General features: G+C 43.6%; 1 protein-coding gene across 1 annotated transcript in view; it reads left to right on the forward strand.

Annotated features, from left to right (window-relative positions):
* Window positions 1-19,339, forward strand: part of Dner (delta/notch like EGF repeat containing) — a 294,143-nt gene that overhangs the window by 241,926 nt on the left and 32,878 nt on the right. The window contains exon 9 of the mRNA XM_034521799.1: window positions 11,346-11,468. Coding sequence (XP_034377690.1) covers window positions 11,346-11,468 — 123 coding nt within the window. The remainder of the gene's footprint in view (window positions 1-11,345; window positions 11,469-19,339) is intronic.

Raw genomic sequence — 19,339 nt, forward strand, 5'->3', positions numbered from 1 at the left:
ATGTCTTGGAGAAGAATGCAAATAGATCTTTATCTATCACCCTGCACAAAATTTAAGTCCAAGTGGATCAAGGTCCTCAACATAAAACCAGATACACAAAATCTAATAGCATTAGAATCTTCTAGCATTCAGATACGCAGAGGTTTTACAGTGTCTGTGAGCTAGGAACAGGAAACCTAGATTGTCTATATAATATTTGCATCTTGGGCCATGTGACCACATGGCAAATGGATCAGGTGCTTATTCTGTGTCACACACTGTGCTATGTGCATCCCTTTGGTCTAAACCTTATGGACAGGGTCAAGCGCATGTCATCTTGATGACAGGTCAGAAGCCTCTTCCTATTACACATGCCCTTTATTGTTGCAGATTCCCATGAGTGACCTTCATGGAAAATGTCAATCACTCATTGAGTCTAAGTTACAGTCACATCTGGGTGGGCTAGAAGTCCTCAACTCTCAGCATTGGAGAATAGAAGAATATGTGTCTAATGAAGAAAAATGGTATCAAGCACCATTGTATTCACAAACGCTAGCTTGGGAATCAGGTGTCTGAACACCTCTCAAACTCAGAAACTGCATTCTGCTTTACCTGCCTCTTCAGATAACCCTCCAAAGACAGTGCCCAAGGTCATCATACCAGGAGGTGATACAGATCTTTAGGAACCCCTGACTTTCTATGGGGGCCCCCTGTTCTCTAACTACTATAGTTTGTCATGTTCTGGATTAATTTCTTTTCTATCTTATCACTCTGGTCCTTTCTGTCTGTATCTTTTTTTGGCTTGTGTCTTGTCTTCACCTTGACATCTTCAGGGTCCTTGTCCCCCTTCTCAGTCCTTTTCCTATGCATCCTTCTTTTCCCCTCGCCCCCTGCTCTGATGCTCCTCCCCCTCTGGCTTCTTGTTTTTACATAATTTTTTAAATTAGTGTGTGTGTACACATGTGCACACAGTATGCATGAGTACACATGCCACGTCATATGTAGAGGTCAGAGGAGAGCACCTCTACCTGTGCAGCCATCTTGCCAGTTCTACACCTCTCATAAGCTGTAGCAGGATCCATCTCTTTAGCATCCATGTTGCTGTTTGGGCAATAATCATGAAAAAAATCAGCAAATAATCATGAAAACAAACTCAGTGTTTTCTTCAAGCCATTTCTGTTTTCCTGGGAGAAACTGTTAGTCCCTTTTGCTCACTTGAGGTTAGCTTTTAGCATCTTCCTCCTAATGAGATGTGACTGTGTTTGCCAGTTTGAAGGGCAGAAATTGGCCTCAGTAAATGCCCCCTCTTACAGCCCTCAGAATGATGGTTCAGAAATTCAATATAGAACAAGGCAGGAGCCTGGAACGACTCTCACACTCTCCTTCCCACCTCAAGCCCTTGTCCATCACCGGGTACTTCTGGTTTACCTTGTAAGTAGATTACCAATGCTCAGGCACCACCTTCATCCTTGTTGGGATCACGTGTTCATTCTGGCAGCCTCCTCAGTGGTCTCTCTCACCCCAGGTTTTTGAAGCGATGTTCTCTGCTTGTAAAGTGTAGGCATTGTCCAGCGTCCCCCAGGGCTCCCTGCCACTAGTGAGTTTCACAGGAATTTGAAAGCTCACAGGCACTTTTATTAACATAATGGGATTATGTCCTCTGTGCCCACACCTCTTAGCTACCTTGGGTGGAGTAGAGGATTTGACCTCCTGGGAACTGGCCTAGACTTGAATCCAAGTCATGGATGCTCACATTTGTCTACTCACCCTGAAGAGAGAAAACCTTTTAAAGAAACCTCTCTTTACTCATGCCTCATTTACTGCAGCTTGACTACAAAGTAAAAACAGGTAAAAAATAGATCTTTCAAGCTGCCTTTGCTCTGAGTTCAGGTGGAGCTGGGGTCCGAGCAGCATGTCTTGGCCTGCTTGGCCCGAGCATGTGGCTGCTGGGATTGGGATGATCTTGCCAGGTTTCTTTCCTTCAGGCAGCATGAAGCACAAATTGTCCCCTTCTTCCCCCAAGGCGACAAGAATGGATGAGTCGCTGGAATTTGTCACACAACGTGTGAGAGCCATCTGGCTACAACCAGAACCTCAGAATTTTGGATCTTTCAGAGGGTGACAACGTGATGGGTCGGGCGAGGGAAAGAACTAAGGAGTAAACAGTGTAGGCTGCAGCCATCTTCAGTTGGTGTCTAAAGGATGGGGAGCTTGTGGGGGAAGGAGAGGAACTGGCAGCAGGGGGACTTGCTTCCCAAAGGAGCAGCAGGTGTTCTGAGCACTCTCTTCTCCTGGTCAGAGCCCACCACATCTGTGTTGAGCTACTGAGCCAGTCATTCCTGGTGGGCTGTGGCCTTCTGAAGGCTGTGGTCTTCTTGTCTGAAAAGCAGGTGAAGCCCTTCCTGGAAAACACCTGCCCATTTGCTGGAGTGGATGAGGCCAGAGTACCTCCAGTTCTCAGTGTTCTCTACAGGGGTGTGTGTGTGTGTGTGTGTGTGTGTGTGTGTGTGTGTGTGTGTGTTCATTAGGGGGATTTGTTAGATTGGCTTGTTCAACTGGAAGATGCATAGTCCAAACTGGCTGTTAGCATGCAAGAGAAGCAGTGAACTCACTGGCTTCAGTTCAAAGAGCCACCTTAGGCAGCCCCACACAGATACTGAAGGTCTAGAAATTTCTCGGAGGGTTCACTCTGTGGACTGCATTAAGACACTGAAGAAATTGCACTCTGATGTTCATAGGCAGGAGCAATACATTTACCTTCTCAGGGAGAGCTTGCATGCAGTGGGCTGGCTTCCTATGTGTGGAGCTTTGAATGAGAATGGCCCCCATAGGCTCATATATTTGAATGCTTGGTCTCTAGAGAGTGGATCTCTTTGAAAGGATTAGGAGGTGTGGCCTTATTGAAGAAAGTGTATCATTTGGGATGGGCTTTGAGGTTTCAAAAGCCCATGCCAGGTGCTCAGGTTCATTCTCTGTCTCCCCCTTCCCCCTCCTACCCCTCCTCTTCCTTCTTTCCCTCCCCCTCCCCTTCTTCCTCCCCCTTTCTCTTCCTCCTCCTTCCTCCTTCCCTTCCCCTTCCTCTTCCTCCTTCCTCCGTCCCCTCTCCCTCCCCTCCTCTCTGCCTGTGGATCAGGATTTAGCTCTCAGCTACTGCTCCAGTGCCATATATGTCACTATGCTCCATGCCATCATAGTCATGGACTAACCCTATGAAACTGTAAGCAAACCCCAATTAAACGCTTTCTTTCATAAGAGTAGCCATGGTTGTGGTGTCTCTTTATAGCAATACAACAGGGACTAAGACACTGTTTCCTCTTTCAGTCTCCTATGTTCCCCAGCCTAGGGATACTTTCAATCACATGTGGGCCAGTCATTTTCCTTCAGTTTTTCTTTTCCTTGTCCAACTTCTCTGATAATGTCCTCCTGCATACATGCTTTCCTCATCCTGAAGACATCTCTCAATACAGTCAACTTGAGAAGAGTTACCATCACATTCAGTCTGGTGGCAAAACTGAAAGAGAGTTCTCAGTACCTCAGACCCACCAGTAGGGGCGCTACGCTTACTCTCACTCTAATCCCATTGTTTGGTGTAAATTTAGTCCTCTATGTGAAACAGCTGTGCCAGAGAGTCACTCAGGGGTGGTGTAACCAGATTTCAGTGGCAGATGAAATTTGGGGACTGCTAATAAGTTCCTTCTTCTCTGATAATTTTATGTTCAATCTTTGTAACAATCTGTAAACTGTGTGACCTTAGCTCATTTCAAATCATCCTCGCCTTAAATGATCTAGGATGGTGGTTCTCAAAACGAAATCTTCCCATCCAACAATGACTGGAAACACTTTGATCATTGCATTTGGTCATTACATCTGGAATAAGAGTGTTACTAAAATCCAATGAACAGAAGTCAGGGTGTGCCTGACACTTTACAGTTCATGGGAAAGCACCCAACAATGAAGTATGCTATGCCCCAAAATATTAATACAGTACCCTATTTTCTGGCCCCCACTTATATTTGAATATATTTCGAGTCCCCAGTGGATAGCCTGATATCATGTACCAAACTTTTTCTAAATGATCATCTTTTGATGTCTGGAGGGTCTGGTTCCAGCATACACATATCACATGCAAGATCTGGCAATGCCCAAGTGCTTGTAGAAAATGATATTTCATTTGCATACAATTTGGACATTCCCTTTTGTATATTTAAACCATCTCTAGATGTTTTATAGTTCCCGATTTTATGTAAACACTATGTAATTAGTTGTTTTGTTGTATTGTTTAGAGAGTAAAACAAGAAAATAATTCTGTATATGTCAGGTGAATACAATTTTCTTCCAAATAGTGTTCCACTGTGGTAGGCAGAGTCCCTAGATTTGCAACTTAAAGATTCAGAGAATGGACAGTTCTATGGGGTTCATCATGGGTACACGGGTATGATTCGTGTCCCACACAGGATGAAGAGAGATGATGTGGGATGTTATGCTACTGGGATGGGCATGTGACATACCTTAGTTTATTTCTGTAACTTTCCATGTAAAGTTTTTAGGGCACAATTTACTGTGGGCCAATGAAACTGCAAAACTAAAACTTTACATAGATGGGGAGAGAGTACTTCAGAGACATGATTAAGAAACCCTAAGTTGGGATGTTATACACTGAATTATATCCCTCCCCAATTCGGGTTTTGAAGCTCTGACTCCAGCGTGATTGTGTATAGAGATAGGGCCCTTAAAGAGGTGATTGAAGGAGCTGAGGAGACAGTTCCCATGTAAAATGTTTGCTGTGGAAACACAGGGCCTGAGCTGGATGCTCAGATCCCAGTTGATGGCTCACACAGTTCTAGGTGGTGAGATGGATGGATTCCTGAGGTTAGCCCTGTCTCAAAGAACAAGGTAAACAGCACTGAGGAATGACATCCTAGGTTGACCTCTGGCCTTGTATATGCAAACATATGCACTCTCATGCATACATGCACATGCATGAATACACACATGTGTGAGCATGCACATATCCATGTATGTACACTCCCCCTCCCCATACATGTTATTAAAGTTCAACCAGGTCTCAAGGGTAGGGCTGCAATACTGTAACTATAATGAAATCCCCCAGCAGTGTTCACAGGCAGAGGAAAAGTCTTGTGGGCACACAGCAAAAGCTAAGACGAATCAACCTGATGCCCTTGGTCTTGGAGTTCCATTCTACAGAACTGTGAGAATTAAGTTTCTGTTATTTAATCATTCTAGTCTGTGCTTTTTGTCTATGGCTGCCTGAGCAAATACACTAGGCAATGTGTTTTGGGACAACATGGGAAGGCTGGAAGAGCAGGTAGGAGTTACTATATGATGTTGATCATTTCTTTACCCCTATATTCTTAATTTCCCCGCTATGAAGTGGGAGGAGTTGTGCTCATTTTGTTGTCGGTGGTGTTTTGTTTTTGGGAAAAGGTCTTATTAGCTCTAGGCTGGCCTTGAACTCACTGTGTAGGGTCTCTTAGGTCTAGTCTGGCCTTGAACTCACTGTGTAGGGTCTCTTAGGTCTAGTCTGGCCTTAAACTCACTGTGTAGGGTCTCATTAGGTCTAGACTGCCCTTCACTGGGTAGTTGAGGATGAGTTTGAACTTCTCTCATCTCCCTGCTTCTGCCTTTCCAATGCTGAGATAGTTGGGGACCATGCCAGATTTGTGTGGTGCTGGTGGGTGGAATCCAGGACTTTGTGCATGCTTGACAAAGCAGCCTACTAAGTGAGCCACATACTTCCTTTCAGTTAATAAAGATTCAACAGCACACACACAAAGGGCCTGTCTCAGTTTCTATTCTTTTGCTGTGAAGGGATACCAACGTTGCTCATAACATAAAGCATTTTAATGAGGCTTGCTTGCCATTTTGGAAGATCAGTCCATGACTCTCAAGGTGGGGGAGCATGGTGGCAGGCAGGCATGGCACTGGACCAGTAGCTGAGAACTTATACACTGATCCTCAGGCATGAGGTAGGAAAAAGAGACTGGGCCTACTGTGGGTTTTGGAAACCTCAGAGCCCACCCTCAGTGGCATACCTCCTCCAAGAAGACCACACAGATTAATCCTTCCTAAACAAACATTCAAATGTATAATCCCTATAAGGGCCATCCTAATTCAAATGACCACAGGGCCCGACATCAAAGCTACTGGACTTTGAGAACCTTGCAGGTAGAGACCTTGTTATATAGCCTTGCATCTGGGGCCCCTGGGATTCCTGGATATGGACTCCATAGGCACACGTGAGCTATCAATAAGGTTTTGGATCAGTAAAACGGTGATGCTTTGGTAGATTTCCCATCCAAGAAGCTGTCAGCATGGCTGTGAATACTGAAACCACAGCCTCAGCCTCCAGGCTTCTGTTCTAGCTGAGGAAGAAATGTGAAGACCTCAGTTGAAGATTTCAGACAGTTCCAGACCATAAGATGTAGATCAGTTGAGAGGAGGGTAGTGACTTCACATTGCATGGCTGAGGAGATGGCTCAGTGCTTGCTGCACATGCTTGAAGACCAGAGTTCAGATCCTCAGCACCCATATAAAGAGTCAAGAACTGCAAGCAGCAGGTATCTGTATCCCGTGCATTGCAGGTGTAGGCAAGGGCAAGACAGGCAAATCTCCGGAGCTCACTGAGCAACCAGTACAGCTGATGTGGTAAGGGCTTGCCCCCCCCTGCCTGTGCACATGCCTTATGGGTACCCTGCTTCATCACTTTCTGCTTTATTTCCCTGAGACAGGGACTCTTACTGAGCCTGGAGCTAGGCTGGTGGTCAGCAAACCCCAGTGAACCGCTGTCTGCACTTGCTCCATAGTGCTGAGGTCACAAGTATGCACTGTCACACTGGGCTTTTATAATGTGGGTGCTAGCATCCTATGGTTGTGCAGCAAGTGTCCTTACTCCCAGGAACCACATCTCCAGCCTTTTTTTTTTTCTTTTTTTTTTCTTTTTTTTTTTGAACATTCCTTGGACTAGCCTAAGACCCTGGGCTTAGTGCCCTGGACTAATTTGTTTGCCTGAATTAATTATCAGCAGGAGTTGTCCGCCTCATTTCCCAGAGACCTTCTCTTTTGGAAGGAATGCCTTTTAATTCAAACAGTACAATTTAGGACTCTTTGGCAACTAGTGGAAAGGGTGCTTTGACATTTCTGTAAAGGCATTTAAATGTTACTGTCTCTGAAGAAACAATTTTAGAATATGAAGTCTTAACCCCAACCCCCACCTATCCAGGCAAAGAAACCCCAAAAACCAAAAAACAAACCACTACCAGCTTAATTACATCTGTAAAATAACGTTCGCATTTGCTTTTTATGATGCTATTGGAAGATAATTGCACTATTTGCAAATTACAAAATAATTATAGATAATTTCGTGAAACTTGCTTTGGGTTTTTGTCTGTGTAAATGACACCTCACTTTAGAGGGCAAGGGTGCACACAGAGCCATGTATTATCCTTCCCGATTGATAAAAGATTGCCTGGGAGAGCAAATAGTTGGAACAGTGCTACCCAGGGCCGTCTCACATTGGCCTATGAAGGTCCTTTTTTGTAGGTGTGGGATCAAACCTGGGGCTTGGTGTTGACAAGGCAAGTAATCTATCAACTGATCAATTACCCAGCCTCATAAAAATGTTCTTGTAAGTAGGGAAAGGAGCCCAAAGACACTTAATTCTTTCTTTGTATGTTTGCATGTGTGCAAGTTCATGTGCACCTATGTGCATGGAGTGTGGAGGCAAGTTAGTTTGTCCTCAGGCACTGTTGACTTTTTTTCCCCCCAAGACATGGTGTTTTAGTTAGGGTTACTATCCCTGTGATAAAGCATCACGATCAAAAGCAGGTTGGAGAGGAAAGACTTTATTTGGCTCATGCTTCTACATCACTGTTTATCATTGAAGGAGATTAGGACAGGAACTCAAATAGGGAAGGAACCTGGAGGCAGGAGCTGATGCAATGATCATGGAAGGGTGCTGCTTACTGGCCTGCTCTCCATGGTCTGTTTAGCCTGTTTTCTTTTAGAACCCAGGACCACTAGCTCAGGGATCACACCACCCACAATGGTCTGGGCCCTCCTCACATCAATCACTAATGAAGAAAATTCTCTACAGGCTGCCTTCCAGCCTGACCTTATAAAGGCATCTTCTCAATCGAGGTTCTCTCTTGTCAGATGGCTATAGCTTATGTCAAGTTGACATACTTAAGCCAGCACACAGAGTCCCTCGCTGGCCTGAAATGCACCAAGTAGGCTAGGCTAGCTGGCCAGCAAGCTGCAGAGATCTGTCTGTCTCTACCTCCCTAGCACTGGGATTACAAATCCGTGCCACCTTGCCTGGAAGTTTTAATTTTAGTTTTCTTCTTAATGTGAGTTCTGGGGAAGAGACTCAGGTTCTTGAGCTTGCAAGGCAAGCAATTTATATGGCTGAGCTATCTCCCTGGCCCCTAGTTCCTTATAGATGATGTATTTATTGTGATAAGAAACATACGACATGAAGTCTACCTTCTTAACATGATTTTAAAGGTGCGCTGCAGAAGTGCTTGCCATCTGCACATTGTTATGCACCACATCCATACATCACTGAAACACACTACACATTGTTCAGCAGCTGCCAATTTCCCTTTCTCATACCCCTGGAAACCAATTTCCCTTTCTCATTCCATGTTTTGCTTCTGTGAGTCTGACCTCTAGCTGTAGGACTGTGAAGAGTTTGTTTTGTCAAAACTAGCATGGATGTCTCGATAGTCCATGTTGTAGTCAATGATAGGCTTTCCTTCTTTTATTCCAAATAGCATTCTGTTGTGTGGACACAGCACATTTTCTTTAGCCATTGAACTGTTGGTGGAAGGTTAGGTTGTTGCCATCTTTTGGGTATTATGAATTATGCTGCACTGGATGGGGAGAGTGCTAATCTTTCTCTCAAATTCTGCTTTTAATTCTAATGGATAAGCACCCAGAAATGGGATTGCTCAATCATATAGCATTTGTATTTATAACCCTTTAAGAACCTGCCTATTCTTTTCTATGCGGCTGGCCCATGTTATGTTTTCCACCAACACTGTACAAGAATCTAATTGTCAACACAATCTAGAATCATCTAGAAAGTCTCAGTCAAAGATTGTCCAAGTCAGGTTAGCCAATGGATATCTTGATCACATGGATTAAAGTGTGAAGACCTGCCTACTGTGGGGGGCACCATTCCCTAGGAAGGGACTCCTGGGTTGTGTAAGAATGGAGAAAGTAAGTTGAGCACTAGCATGCGTGCATTAATTCCTTGCTCTTTGCTTTTGACTGTGAGTGTTATTAGGTTCTCTAAGCCCCTACAATGGTGACTGACCTGCAGAGATGAACTCTGTCCTTGAATCATGAGCCAAATAAATCCTTTTTCCTTTAAGTTGTTTTCATCTGGTATTCTGTCATAGTAACAAAAAAGAGAACTAAGATAGGTTCCAACTTCTCAATATCAATAGCTCTTGTAGTTTTCTGTTGTCTTTCTTTCTTTGATGATGATAGCAGGTGTGATGTGGCTTCTCAATGTAGTTTTAAGTTTGCTTCCTTGATCACTAGTGATGCTGTTACTCCTCCATCTACCTATCCATCACTACTAGTATCTTACGAAACACAAAAATCAAGTAAACTCTGATTAAAGGCTTAGATATAAGATGTTAAACTAGAAAACTGTTGGAAGGAAACAGCTACGGAATCCTTTACAGTTCTTGGCAATGATTTCTGGAATATGACATGAAAAAGCATAGGCAATGGTGTAATTTACTCCATAAAGAGTAACTACTTATGATTTGTAGGCTGCTGGGTTTCTGCTGTCACAGTGTGGAAACCGATACAGCCAATATGGATGGATGTGGCAGCATCTCAATAAAACTTTATTTGCAAAAATAGCCTGGGATGGATTCTGCTTGTAGGACATTGCTTGCTGAAGCCTTTTGGTGTAAGACTTTCATTCCTGTGTCTTATTGGGTGCTGAGCCTGCTCTCCTCAGTTGATGCCAATAATAGCACCCACACCCATCATAATAACAACATGCCAAATGTCCTCTGGGGGACAAAATCAGTGTTAGCTGTGACGTTCTTCTCTAGATGGCTGATGATTGAGATAACCTGATAAAGAATCATGGGAGATGCTTTTCTAAGATTACGGAGTATAGGGGAAGGTAGAAAAAGAGACAAAAACCCATGGTGGGTTTGTCTTAGGTAGGTCAAGATTGCCTCAAAGGGACTATTATCACCACCTAAATTTGGAAAGTGGTTCAAAAATAACCTTGATGGTAACACAGTTGCAAAGTGCTCTGTTAATAATGCAGATATGAGCTTAACCTACTTTTGAGGTGTGCACATAAAACAAAGCACGGGCACACTAGTTCATCCTAAGGAGACTCTGAGTTGAGGGCCTTTTGTGGGTCAGAAAGGCTGGGGTGAAGGGTGGAGACACCCACCATTTCTAATTCCCACTTGTACAAAGGTTTATTTTTTCTGCTTATCTGAATTCAGAACAAACACAGGCTGAGCAAATTTTGAAAGCACTCACATGGTTCTCATTGTTTGGACAAGGCCAGACAAAAGTGGCCTGGTTTCACTGCAATTTGGCAATAACACGTGTTTTTGAAAGTTGGAAACAGCATAATGCCTCATCCCAGAGAATGGTGTCTTCTTGTCTTGTAAAATAAACACCTGTTTTGCAAAATAGAAGCATAAAAGCTGTCTTTATAAAAATTGCTGGGTTTCTTTTCTTCATTCCTATTATTCTCCAGTAATTAAAATATTAAGTACAAATTGAAATTGTATAACATATAGATTTGTGTTTTTAAACAAACAAGTAAACATTATCAAAACAAGCCCATGTCTCCACAGGAATTTCAGCTAAGCCCTTGTGTATTCATTTTCTCTTTGGATTGGGGAGGATGGGGTGGGGGGAGTGTCCTTCTTCAATATTTCTTCACACAAATGCATTTTTTCTTACTAACAAAGAGAAATAGCATGGAAATTGTCCTTGAAAGGAGCTGTTCGTCATCATGTGCTGGAGATCCTGCCACCCTCAATGCCTCTCATGGCCAGAGTTGATACATTTGGTTGCTGACTTATTCAATGCTGGAGCCCTTGGAATCATACGTGTGAGGCCAGTAGGTGGCTAAGTGGATCACTTCTTTCCCTGAGGGCGTGAAAAAAATATGCAAAGAACTGTGCTTCTCAACAATTCACATTTCCATATACCCCCAAGGATCTGGCCCCTAAAATTGCTGCTGCCCAGCCCCACAGCTTCTCCCAAATACCCAGTTATCTTCTTTGCAGATCAGCACAACGTAGGATTTTATGAGATGCATCTGACATCAGCTTTTCCTTTCTGTCCCCCAGGCTACCATGGCCTCTACTGTGAGGAAGAATACAATGAGTGCCTGTCTGCCCCTTGCCTGAATGCCGCCACCTGCCGGGACCTCATCAATGGCTATGAGTGTGTGTGCCTGGCAGAATACAAAGGTAAGTCATTTCTCATGCTCTCTTGGCTCTAAATGACCACACTACAAGGAGCGGAGCTCTCAACTTAGTATGTAAGGCCTTAACTGGGGCATGGATTTGTTTATAATCAAAACCAAATACTGAGGCTGGGATGGTTGATGGGTTCAGGGAGACCCATGTGTAAGTCTCAGGCTTCCTCCTGATTAGCTGAGAAAACCTTCTCCTGCCTTTCTTTTTCTTACATGCATCTCTGTTGAATGCATATAAAGGTAAAAAGAACTGGAAGGGTTGCTAAGGTGTACTGGCAGAGTCAGGTCAAAGGTCATGGCTGGTAACAGAAAAATGAAGGAAGCTATTCTCCGTGTCTTGGTGGGTGAAGTGGTGGGTGAAGACAAAATGTCCTTGGTGGGAGATGGTGGAGCTTCAACGTATTGGCAAAGAAATGAGTTCTTGTTAGAGTCAGTTGGGACGTGAACAGTCAGCTGATTAGATGCCTGTTAATGTCACTCTGGAAAAACAGCTGACATTGATAGGAGAGCTGAAGTGTGTGGATCACGTTCTAAGCACGCACCGGCATTAACTCATTGAATCCTGCCAGCAGCAGCCTCACAAGGCAGATGGTGATGTTATCATCGTGAGCCGGCCGGTGCGGTTCAGTTCCTAAAGCCCTTCTCCCTGCCTTTAACTTGGCTTCTAGCCATGGCACATAGATGGTGTGGCTTCATGTAAGCCCAGATGCTCGAGCCTGACAGCCACAGCTCACAGCAGCTGCACCTTGAGAGCTGCTCGCTAGCCGTTGCACAGTTCCCGACCGCCAGAGCACCAGGGCCCGCTTTAGATTTTTCAAATACTTTTGTGTCCCTATTTATATTCGTGTCTCTTAACCTTTCAACTCCCTTCACTGCTTGCTTGATAGCCTCCATCTGTCTCTTCCCGCTTCTCTTTCACAGACCTTCCTCTCTCTTCTGATCTTTGTGGAAAGCTTTAAGGACTGGTACACTTGATGGGATGCTCTGGATGCATGTGTTAAAGCTGGGCCAGGTCTTTACACACAGTATTATCTGCTGTTTCACTTGTAATGCGATATCCAGTGGCAACCAAAAAGCATCTACTTCTTCAAAGCCATAGAGACAGAAGGGTTGGCTTATCCTCATGGCCTTTCAGCTTGGGGGGGGGGGGTGTCTATCAATGTGGAGAAAGAAGAACAGAAATTTATTTGATTCTGAAAAGAAGAATAGGCCTGGTGGTGGTGGCACACGCCTTTAATCCCAGCACTTGGGAGGCAGAGACAGGCGGATTTCTGAGGTTGAGACCAGCCTGGTCTACAGAGTGAGTTCCAGGACAGCCAGGACTACACAGAGAAACCCTGTCTCGAAAAACAAAACAAAAAACAAACAAAAAAAAGAAAAAAGAAAAAAAAAAAAAAAAAAAGAAAAGAAGAATAAAGGAGCGATGACTCTAGTGGTCTGATTAGCTTATCTTAATCATGTCACAGGCCTGATGAGCCCAGACAAAGCTCTCAGATGGGTTTTGATTTTCTCCATATAAAGTACAAAAAATGATACATACTGAGATGTCCATATCCTTCAGTATTGGGTTAGTATGGGGCTTCACACAACTAAAACTGCCAATATCCTTTAGTTTGTGGAGCAGTTCTCATCGTTGTAAGTAGCAAAATCATTAAGCAGATATATCCCAAATATGTCTGTTTTCCTATCTATCTTTGACCTTTAGTGAACCCTGTCCTTACTAAGCAAGAGAAATCTAGTTGCACATAAAAGCCTATCCATGTCGCTGAAAGTTCAAAGGCTGTGATGTTAGCTCTCTCCATGTGCTTTCCATAATTCTCAGTTGCTACATTGTAATTGTTTATATTGCTGCTCTAAACATCACAGCACTTCTTCAGAAGCCCTGTATCAAACTAGTACTCCAAACACACACTGGGCTATACATCATCGGGTAAAAGAAAATTATGATGTGTAAAAATCTTCAGACATACTCAGTGTCCCTCCCTCACCTCCCCTTCCTGTGCTGTGGGTCATGGTTCTCAAACTTGAGCTCCAATCAGCACTCGCCAGCAAGCCTGTTATAACTCCCTGCACCTTGGCTTTACAGTTTTAATTCTAGGCTTACAGTGGGACCCAGGACTTTGCATTTCTCATTCTCAGGTATGCCTTTGAGAACTACCCTTTGTAAACTCTTCCCCTTGTCAGCTTATTTGAAATAACAGTTGCTGAATGTTTATTCTGTCCCATGTTAGTGGCCAGGTGCTGTTCATTCTTCTTGAGTTCAGTGCTTCCTTCTGTGCTCTGAGCCCGGACCTTCCATCTGACTGAGAAGTTCCTTCTAATTACCTTGCTCTCAGTCCATCTGCAGTGTTGAACATTACCTTTACCGTATCTACAAATGCATCTCCTAGTGTAAGAGCGTGACTATTCTAGAAAGACAACAGTTAAAGCCCATAGTCAGTGTTTTTGATCCCTGGAGGGGAGAAGGTCGTTGGAAGACAAGGTTCTTAAGGGAGGTTATAGGAGCTGGGAGATTCAAGTTATAGTCAGAAAAGGAGGTAGGATTCCAGGGAGAGCTGAGGACTTGAGGAACTCATGATTTGGGAGCACAAAGGACCCCCGAGTTTATGGAGTTGAATGGAGTGTTGAGAACATACTGCACATTATCCCAGGAGGCAGAATCATCTCCTTAATTCATGGAAACTAGCTGCTCTTTAAGAGAGTTTAAGAGAAGACCTAGTTCTTTTCTTGTGTGGCTGGGAGAGAACGAACCAGCAGGCCCTGAGAAATCTAGACTGAGAGTTCTCTCTACTCTAGGCCACAGAAGACAGGACACAGCTGGCTGCCAACCCAGCGTGACTTGATGTCCTCTTCCATCCCCTGCAGAGCAGGGAATTTGTACCAAGAACTCAAAGAAGAAAAATTGAGTCTCTAAAGACCCAAGAGGGGAAGTCAAATGTGATGTGTCTTACGCAGACATTGAATTGGAATCTGGGAAGCCAAAGGGTGGAACAGTTTTCTGATAGACATAAAAGTGCAAAGGGATAAAACCATCTGAGGAGAGATAGGAACTGTGGAGAAAAGATCCAAGGGCTCTGAGGACAGAGGCTCCAGAAGGAAAAAGAACAGGCCAGCACCACGTGACTACGGCAGGACCTCAAGGGAGTAGAAAACCTGGCTTGCAAATGGGAGAGGTTCAAGGTGCCTGATGAACACAAGGCGTGAGTTGCCATTTCTTGGTAGAAGTTCTAACTCCTGGGCTGACCAGAGTATTCTGTACGATTTTACATGGACTATGCAGGTTGCATGCAAAATAGTGAGAGGACTGGGAGAGTAGGCCACATAACAGCCATATTTAGAATGGTAAAAGACTGGTTCTCAGAGGACCACCTAAATTTGAGGACAAAGGAAAGACAGTTTATTGGTGAAGTGCTTATTTTGAAAGTGCAAGGACCTCTGGTCAATCTCCAGAATGCGCATAAAAGCAGCTATTATCCTAGTCCTGGGGAAACAGAGACAGGGGCATCTGCAGCTCACAGGCCTACCCGGTCTAACTTATTTGATGAATTCCAGGCTAATGAGACACCTCGGTCTCCAATGAGATGGATGTCATTTCTGAGGCTGATACCTAAGGTTGTCCCCAGGCTTCCATATGCACATGTACACACATGTACCTGCACACATCCCGACATGCCCACACACATACACACATGCATAAAGGGAAGACATCACTGTACATACAAGTGTTTGGGAACCCTGATATCATGCGCCCCCTTTGGGACTGTGTTTGTAAGAAGTGTCCTCAGGAGACATTTGGATAGTGGAAGGGGAAGAACAGGAGGGATGTGGGAACGCTAATTTAAATGCAGGGAGTGACCCAGATGGATGAGAGTGAGGCGACTGTGATAATTTAATGGTGAAGAGAGTCTCTTAAAATAGGCACGACTGTTACATTAGCTAGCTGCTGCCACACAGAGGCTTACAATACACCAGTCACTTAGGACACGGCTTTAAATATATATTAGTTCTGTCAGTCCAGGCATGGCTTAAGGGGTGCCATACCCAAGGTCCCTCAAGCCATTGTGTGAGGAACAGTCTGAGCTCTAAGCTAAGGCTGGAATCTGGAAGGATAAGTTTAGGAAGACCCTCAGGGCTGGACAGAATTCGCATCCTTTTTCCCTGGCTGTAGAATTTATAACAGCTTCCTTCTGTGGATCAGATTCTCAATGTCAGCAAAGATCTGGATCCCCTTAATGGCCTCTACAGTCAGGGTAGACCCACTTAGGATGTGCTTTCCATGTATGCTGATTAGGAACTTTAGATGTGTCTTTAAAAGCTCTGAACTTTCCAATATGCTCCAGAGTAGAAGTTCACATTTAAGGAGAAGGAATTACATGGGAGCAGATCACAGGGACTCATTGGGGAGGGATTTCAACAGCTGGAGTAAAGTTCTCTATGATTTTAATTAAGTCTCTATGAGGTGGAGGAGTCACACACTTGTGTTAAAGACATCCTCCCTAAGAGGAGACCAAGTGTTAATTACCTTTCTTGTTGCTGGAGCAAAATCACAATCTCAGTTGAGACTTCACTTTCACAGCTCCATGCACTGGCCTCTCAGAACCTCCTTGCAGGAACTCCAACCATGCCATATTTTGTTAGTGGCTCTCTGGGACTTTGGCCTCAAACTCCATGAACCCCCTCAATCTTGCATCGTCTATGCAGCTGATACTGCGAAGCGCTGTTGTGTCAGAATGATCCCTGTAGGACCAGCTTTCTTCTGTGTATCCAGATTCTCATCATCCTTCATAGGCAGTGGGCTTTGAGCTGGGAATCTTCTCTTCAATGGCATTCACAGTTTAGCTCATGTCGTTCAGCCAAATGTGCACTTTCACAAGGCACAGCTTTCCATGCGCGATGGGATGAGAGGAGCAAGCAATGGCTGTAACCACAGCCTGAATACGATTCTACTTGAAATTATCTGTGCCAAACAAATTAATCCACTGAGTTAGTAATTAATTCCTCTTAATTCCCCAGGACATAGAAAGGATACGGCTAGATTGTTTATGAGAATGTAACATGAATTGCTTAAAGAACTTCCTGGTAGACTCTTTGTACCCCCTCCCTAGAATCTCATGAGCCAGTCTCCATGAGCTACACTTCTCTCCATATTCTTTTCTACAAGTTTGCTAGCTTCAAATTCCAAACCCTTCCATATCCATCTTGCAAACCTGCCTCAAAGGCCTCAGAACTTAACTGATTTATCAGATAATTCATATCAAATAGGTTGGATTTATCATAGAAACTGCTCCAATTATTTTGATACCAGTTTTCTCTGTTAGTGACATAGATCTAACAGTGACAAAATATCGGATAGAAGCATCTTCAGAAAGTTTGTTCTGCTCACAGTTTGAGGCTGACATCCATCCTGGCAAAGGAAACATGGTGGGAAGAATATGAGTTAGTCACATTGCATATGAACTCAAGCAGAGAGAAAATAAAATACAAATAATATTTAAAAATCAAATACCTGATTCATTTATTTTCCTTTTATTCTTTGCTCATACATTATATTCTGACAATAATTTGCCTTCCTTCCACTCTTCCTATCTCCCATCCCCCACCTCCCCCAGATCCACTGCTCCTCTGTTTTTCTTCAGTAAAACATGTTTGCTTTTCTGGTGATATCAACTGAGCACAGCATAACACTTTACAATAAGACTAGGCACAAACCCTCATATCAAGGCTGGACAAGGCAAGCCAGTAAGAGGAAAAGGGTCTCAAATACAGGAAAAAGAATCAGAAACATCTGGACTCCCACTGTTACGAGTCCCACTAGAACACCAAACTACACAACCATATGCAGAGGACGTAGCTCAGGCCCATACAGGGTCCGTGATTGTCACTTCAGTCTCTGTGATTCCCTGAGCCGTGCTTAGTTAATGCTGTGGGTGGTGTTCTCATGTCCTTGGCCCCTCTGGCTCCTGCAATCCTTCCAACTCCTTCTCTTCGGGTTTCTCCTGGCTCTGCCTACTGACAAACAATGGACTAACAAGATGGTTCAGCAGGAAAAGGTGCTTGCCACACAAGCCTGCAAACTGGGACTGAAACCCACATAAAGGTAGAAGGAGACAACTGATTCCACAAAGTTGTCTTCTTACCTCTACGTGTATGCCATGGCTTTGACTTCTCCATATATGCACGTGTATACATGCATGCATGCACAGGCACACACTAACAACAAAGTAAATTTAAAAAGATAAGCAGAGAGAGATGAGAGCGGGTGCTTTGCCCACTTTCTTCTTTCTAATGAGTCCAGGGAGAGGTACTGCTCACATTTAGGGTGGGTCTTTGCGCCTCAGTTACCTGTCTAGAAACTTCTTCACAGACATGCCCAAAGACTTTCCAATGATGCTAGAACAGTATTTCTCATGTCCTATATATCAGATCATTTACATTATGACTTATAACATTAGCAAAATTACAGTAGTGAAGAAGCAATTGAAATAATATTATGGTAGGGGGTCACCACAACTTTGAAGAACTGTATTAAAGGGTTGCAGCATTAGGAAGGTTGAGAACCACTGCTCTAGACCCTGTCAAGTTGACCATCAACATGAGCCAACACAGGAAGCAAGTTTAATGTTGCTTTATTTATGGAGACATATAGGATTAGGTCACAGTGAAGATGACTGAGTGCAGCAAATGGCAGGACTTTTAGAAGCAAGAACTTTTGAGTTAGGACTGATGGGAAGGAGGAGAGAGAAGGTAGATGAAGTTGACAAGAGACAGAGGGGCAAGTTCTTTTCTTTGCTCTAAAGGGAAAGCAAGGGTTGGGACATCATCCCTACAATCCTCTGCCTTATTCCCCTATGGAGTGGGCAATGCTGCCCTCTGTGGAAGTGTTTATGCCACTGGCATTCATGCATAAAAATCAGTATAAGTGATATAGTAAGATATGTGGATGCCAATGTTAACTAATAGGTGTTTGGAGTTAGAACTTAAATAGCTGATGGCTGGGCTTTAACTTTGTACCCTATATGTTTTTTAAGTAGCGGATTTTTAGCTGTTATACATTAATATAACTTTTTATAGAGCACAAGGGTAATGGGAAGTTGGGTGCAGATAGCCCTAAGAATGCAAAAAGGGGAACAGGGTGAAACTTTTGCAAGTCTGAAAAGCCATCACAATGCTACAACGACTCCCACATTTATATGTTTCTGGTGTAATAATGGACAGACAACCCAAAATGCATTGTGACCCAGAAGCCATTGTCTGCAGTGATGATGCCTGGCTCTTAAAAGGAGACTCCCCATGAATGTGAGGCGAATCTCATAGCCTCGGAGTGTCAAAAAGTCAAGGTATAGCTTCACGTTGGATTTGTTTTTATTTCTTTATATCAGAATAAATGCAATGATTATCCAATAACTTGTTTGGGATTCTTAGTGACAAAGGTTAGAAAGAAAGCATTTTAGTTTTTAATTATAAAAACAACATGCCAGTGATTATGAATGCTCACAGTGTTACAGCACACAGAAGCAATATAGAATTGAAGCTGTTTCCATTCTAGTTGTACAGACTTGTAATTTTGTGTTGTGCTGGCACCCAACATGATCTCATACTTGATTTATATATCACTAGGAAGTCTTTCTGGTTTTTCTTTAAATGGCTATGTAATGTTCCCATGAAAGAATATTTATCAATCGCCTTCATTACACAGCTCATTTGGTGATGTACTGACTGCACCTGACCTAGGTCTGTGACAAATGACTCTACCATGAATATTTTTGTTCATTTAACTTTTATACCTTCTGGATTTTGGGGGGAGTGGTTAATGTCCCAGAAAATATATCACCAGGTTAGGGGTTTGGTCACATGGTATGCTGG

This window comes from Arvicanthis niloticus, chromosome 17, assembly GCF_011762505.2.
Source record: "Arvicanthis niloticus isolate mArvNil1 chromosome 17, mArvNil1.pat.X, whole genome shotgun sequence".
Lineage (NCBI taxonomy): Eukaryota > Metazoa > Chordata > Mammalia > Rodentia > Muridae > Arvicanthis > Arvicanthis niloticus.